Genomic DNA, 6,028 nt, shown 5'->3' with positions numbered 1-6,028 from the left:
TAAATCAGCAAAGTGATTCACTTCTAGCATTTTTATCAGCCTGTTCAAACTGAACCAAACATGTTCCATGTTCAATATAAGTAAAGGAAAAAAACATCATCTGTTCATAAATCAGGCAATATCTACTGATTATTGTAATGTGTCGAAGAGACAACAGAAAAGAAACAAGAGGATAGTCTAAGAGCTTGTGAGATGATGAAATTTCTTTGTTTATTGCAACATCGTTTTTCTTACATAATTGAAGGAATGATGCACATATGATAGAAAGCGGTTTCAAATACTTTCTTTGTTCCAAGTATCAAATTGAGAACACAAACTATCCTTCAATCATGGTTACCTTGATCCCACAGATAGATTTTCTAATAAAAGAAGATTTAACAAGAAATAGAAAGAAAACAAAAAAGTTAACATCCTCTTGGTCTTATTCCATCTTTTGTTTGATATGATTATGCAAGAATAGATTTAACGCTCTAAAGTGAATTGAGGTATAACTGCAGTTCCAACACTAATGAAAAGTAGAAGAAAAAGTATACAAAGTCAGAAAAAAATCGTAGTTCAAAGATGGTTTGCCATGTTGATTTGGAGGAAGGCCTTAAAAAAATGTAATATTGATACACAAATACTACATACTGAACCCTGTGACAATACAACTTTCCAATATGCTTGAAGTTCTGAATATCACCAGAATATAAGCTAGGAGCTTAGAATGTTTCTAGCGTTTAGAATTATGATTACATCCAAAGAAGGTATTAATTTACCTTGTATGGTCATCCTAGAGTTATGTTTCTTAATATTTTATTTGCCAGAACATAGAAGAATGGCAGTCATCAACTGCAAAATGCAACTCTATCGACTCAACAAGATCTTGGTACTTCAGACTATGCAATTTAACTTCCAAGAAAGATATTAATTGTCTGTACCTAGATTGCTTTCTCTGCAAAGCTTTCCTGTAGGCATATAAGCCAAGCCATTCTATTTCCTTTTGCTGCAATGAAAAGATTGGTCGAATACTGCTCTTGACACCTATATTATGCATCCTTTTCTTCACAAGCTTATACATATATCTGCAGGGAAAAAAATGCTGGATTAGTGTTAAGTAATGGTTTTTTGTTAAAATAAAAAGCTTGTACAAACAGGGTCCTTAGTTCCACCAATTAAATAATATATCATTAAAATTTTGATTTGAAGATAGAAAAAAGGAACAAAGGGCTTGTTGTACCCACATGCAAGTTTTGTGTTGTGTCAATTTTCAAAGCTAAAAAGTTGTCTTTCTATCCATTCAAGCAGTCATATTTCAACGTCTTGCCCTATTAGTCTATGTTATTTTTGTCATCTTTTTTTCTTTCAATACAGGGAAAGTGAAAAGAACATTTGAACACTTTCAGAAAGAAAAAAAATGAAGAAAGATAGCTTTTTCAAGAAAATGGCTAAGGCACGAGGTCGTGCATGCACCTAATAAGGAAAAATAAGGTGGACTTGTCATGAGGATGGATTCCCATTGACAACTGCAAGTGCACACCTATTTTGGGAGGAATGATTTTGGTTTATCAAGAAGCAAAATCGCAGTCAGATGAGCACCTGATAAAGGGAAAACAAACAATTAATTTTGGACTCAAAATTGCATTGTTAGATGCAAACCTAACAAGGGGAAAAGGAAACTTAAGGTTAGTTCTGAAATCACATATACCAGTGCGCACCTATATGGAGGAAATAGGTTTTCAAAAGAAATTCACAAATTATATTGTTAAGTGTGCACCTCAATAAGAGAATTTTATTTCAAACTTCAAAGTTAGAAATACAAAAGAGAGGGGTGCACTTGTCTAAAAGAAGACATTCAAAATCAGAGAATTTGCTAAGTCTAGTTGTGAGGTACATGCCTAAAAGGGGAGACTTCCAAAGTGCAGGGTTCTTCGTCTTGGGGCACACCTAATAGAGGAGTTTCCAAAGTTGCATTCTAAAGTGCACACTATTGATGAGTCCAAATTCAATTCTTTGTAGAGGTCTGCACTTGAAAGAGGTGAAGTTCAAGTTTGAAATCACGTTCATAGGTGCACACCCAGTGATGATGAGTAGACTTGTATTGAAGGAAAAGTAAATTCAAATTTCAAAGACCAAAACAATATGATCAGGAGGCCACCTGTTCAAAGGGGGTTTCAAACAAGTCTGATGACGAGGTGTGCTAAAAAGTTATGTTCCATGGAATCTAAAGACGGAGAAGTGTAATGTCCCTGATCTGGAATTTTTAGATATATATGAATTCTTTTGTACTGTTCTGATATTTTGCAACAAAGTAAAAAGAATAGTAAACTAGAAAATGAAAACAAAAGCTCAGGAAAACTTCAACAACTTCTCAAACACCCTCCTTGATTGATTGCATTACATCAAACAAGGGAAAATTTACAAACCCTAGATTCTGTATAACGTCTGTAAATTGCAATGCAACAGCAGTATGTCAGTTTAAACAGCAACCTACATGCTATGATGCCAGGCTTTACTAGTGTTGTACTGGAGGGTATAACACAAAACTGATATAACAAACAGGTCTATGATCAGATCTGGAAGTGTATTAAAACCCCGAACTGCTGTGCTCAGCCTACAATATTTTTATTATTTCCCCTAAGTGACTGCAGTCAAGGGGTGGCTCCTTGGTATTTATGTTAACTTTTAATTGTACGTGCTGCTATGTTTGTAATCAGTCACAGATCTGGAAGTGTATTAAAACCCCGAACTGCTGTGCTCAGCCTACAATATTTTTATTATTTCCCCTAAGTGACTGCAGTCAAGGGGTGGCTCCTTGGTATTTATGTTAACTTTTAATTGTACGTGCTGCTATGTTTGTAATCAGTCATAAATACTCATGAATATTCCTGATTTTGTCAATTCTTACAATCAAACCTGGAAATGCTGCAGTGCACAAACTCCAACCTATTTCTATTGTGATCAATCTTCGCAGAAGTTTGCAGTCTTCCTAGCAAACTGGTAACAGCAGACTTGAAACCATTGTATCCTGCAGTGCTGGTAATTACCACCAGGCACAATTGATCAGTCCTAATATAGACCCCTAATGACAGTACAGCTGCCTAAAACAGCAATTGCGCTGTTATGCCCTCTATGGATGTTGTACAACTACAAAGGTGTGTGCTGATACAGCTGGGACTGGTATGCCTGGTGAAAGGTCTAAACCAGTGGCAAATTAAAGTAAATAAAACCTCCTCAATGCCAGCACCCAGATCCAAAGATAAAGAAATATTGATCACCCGCAAATGATGCCCTAAATCTGTACGGTCACTCCCTCAAATGGCATGGAATTGCCTCCGATGCTGGTGTGCCTATAATAGATTACGGATCAGCACCCAAGACTGGAGAAAAATCTGAAAAACTGAATGTTTTACCCCACAGAATGATGTCAAGTCATTCACTTCAAAATCTTATTTTCCCAGACTCTAAAATCAATTCCATAAATGAAATTCAGGAGAGTTTTCATCTTCAATCCCATAAATGAAATTCAGGAGAGTTTTCATCCTCCAAGACCATTGAACAGCCAAAAGTTTTCATCCTCAGTTGTGAAGTTGAACACGAATCTCCAAGTGAAAATGTCAAAAGAAGCCAAACACCACCTTGTTAAACCTTTCCAAAACGGGTTCTTGAACTTACTCATTGTAGATACAATCATTGTAAGGAAAATTTAAATATGATTTACTTCAAATATTGCTTTAGGCATTAGAGAAATGCACAAATGCATCTATTGTTTAAAGTGTTTTCAAAAATAGATCTAAATCCAGAAAATGCAATGCTGAACTCTGCTTGATGATGTCAAGTCATTTTCTTACAAATCCTTACTGCCCAGACTTTGAATCTTGCATGAAATCGCCCAAATTCAACTCCAACTAATCTTCAGTTGTGAAGTTGAATATGAATGCTCCAAGTGAAAATATCAAATGAAGCTAAACGCCACCATGTCAAACTTTTCAAAAATGGGCCCCTAGAACTTATTCAAATTAAAGGGGACAAAAAGGAACTTATTAAAAAAAAAGAATTGATCAAAGGAAATCATCTAGGTTGCCGGTTCCGGTTCAGGCACCAGTTCGGGTTCAAAGAACCGGTACGCCGGTACGGCAAAATTTTGAAAAGGGGTTTGGGTTCGTTTGGGTTCATTAGTACAAAAACATGTAAATTATATATATATGCAGCCTATAAGCATGAATTAAGATTAGCATGTCACATAGCATCATATAAACAACAAAACCAACATAAACTTGTAATCATAGCATCATGATCATACCATAACAGCATCATATACATCAAGTTTAATATCAAAATGATAAAATATTCAAGTATCATTGTTTCAACTTTCAACAATTTAAAGTTTGATCATCAAATGGATTCTCTAATTCGTCATCCTCATTCTCCTCCTCCTCATCATTGACATTGACATTAGATGAATCAATGCCAATGCCAATGACACTTGCACTTGCACTTTAAGTTTGCTCGCTATCTGAGTCATCAAATGCAACAAGCTGAGAAGTGAATTTATCCAAATCAGTATGTTTTGGCTCCATATCCCACATCTTCGTTTCCCCTTGCTTGTAGTCATGTTGCTTGTGTGAAATGAGCCAATTTAATGTTTTAAAACTCACTTTTAGGGTCATTTTAATTTTTTATATGGTGGAATTCAAAAAAAATTAAATTTTGCAAAAAAAAATCCATTTTTGGGCTGTCAAACCCCTGCGTTCGACCCTGGGTCCTCTTGGGTTCAACCTGGTTCGAACCAGGCCTGTGAACCACAAACCCTGTCCGAACCACAGGCAAACCGGACCTGAACCCCAAACCAGGACCGTACTGGACCAGTACCAGGGGTCTAGGGGGCCGAACCCAGTAAGTCAGGAAATCATCCATTGTTTCCTAAAACTAAACCCTTTTTCAGAGCTTGATGTAATGTTGCCTCCATAAAAATGAAAACTAGATGCCCATAATAACATTCCCATGGATCTTGGGAATTTGCCATGGGCTTCGATTATAGTTATAACTAAATCAGTATCCCCAATAAATAATATTGGCGAGTGCTAGTTAGCAATAGATAATAAATCCCTACAACCCTGGAAATCTGTTTGGAACAATACCCATAAAATTTTGAACAGCCCCTAATCTTCCACAAGCAATTTTCAAGGTTTGACCAATACAATGAAGGGGTCAGCCAGGTCCGGGGAACTCTGAAAACAACATTGAAAACCATACCCAAAACTACCAAAAACTCCAAATCCAAAATCATCCAAAAAGCTTCACAATCAGCTCACCTCAAAAGTCTTCATTTTCTTTGAAAACCTGAATCCAAACTTCATTAAAAAATCTCTATGTTTCTCAAGTGTAAACACTAGACCAGCTAGGGTGGGTCTCTCACCACCAAAACCAAACAAATTGAAAGGGGGTTTTCATCTTCAACAATACTCAAAAGAAATTCCTCTATGTTTTCTAACAACATTCTATTATGCATGAAAATTCTCTATGAATGAAACAAGAGCCTAAACTCCAAATTATAGAATTTGGAGGGGGTTGGGGCACTTTTTTAAATTCAAATATTTTATTTTCCCTCTAAAAGCTCTCAAGATGATTTAAAAACAACTTAAGTCTTCCCCCACATCAACTAGGCATCCAACTTTGGCAGTAAAAACATAACAATTTAATATTTAAAATTTTAAACACTAAGTGAATAATTATGTAATATTCCCCTTAATTTTATTTTTTATTTTTAACACAACAAGACTCACCCGTTAAGGTTAGAATAATCAAACTTGCACAAAAAGGAAATGCTAAAAGTAACCCTTTCACTTTCTGACCACCAAGAGCCCAGTATGGGAGGGTGAGAGCATATGGTGTCAAGGGGATCGTTAGCTCAAATAACTGCTGGAAATGAAATCTCAAATACAATATTGGGTGGCAAGTCAACCCCTTCCGCTTATCCAACGGGTATAAGAACTTCTACAGCAGCATGGCGGTGCAACCAGCCAATTAGAAGATTACAAGACTGAAA

The 6,028-nt window shown here is 36.1% G+C and overlaps 1 protein-coding gene across 1 annotated transcript in view; it reads right to left on the bottom strand.

Annotated features, from left to right (window-relative positions):
- Positions 1–451: 451 nt before the first annotated feature.
- Positions 452–6,028, bottom strand: part of LOC131060626 (telomerase reverse transcriptase) — a 284,041-nt gene continuing 278,464 nt past the window's right edge. The window contains exon 12 of the mRNA XM_057993933.2: positions 452–1,064. Coding sequence (XP_057849916.2) covers positions 788–1,064 — 277 coding nt within the window. The 3' untranslated portion in view covers positions 452–787. The remainder of the gene's footprint in view (positions 1,065–6,028) is intronic.

Source organism: Cryptomeria japonica, chromosome 7 (genome assembly GCF_030272615.1).
Source record: "Cryptomeria japonica chromosome 7, Sugi_1.0, whole genome shotgun sequence".
Lineage (NCBI taxonomy): Eukaryota > Viridiplantae > Streptophyta > Pinopsida > Cupressales > Cupressaceae > Cryptomeria > Cryptomeria japonica.
Note: the sequence above shows the minus strand (reverse complement) of the source record. Positions and strands in the feature narration are given on the sequence as shown.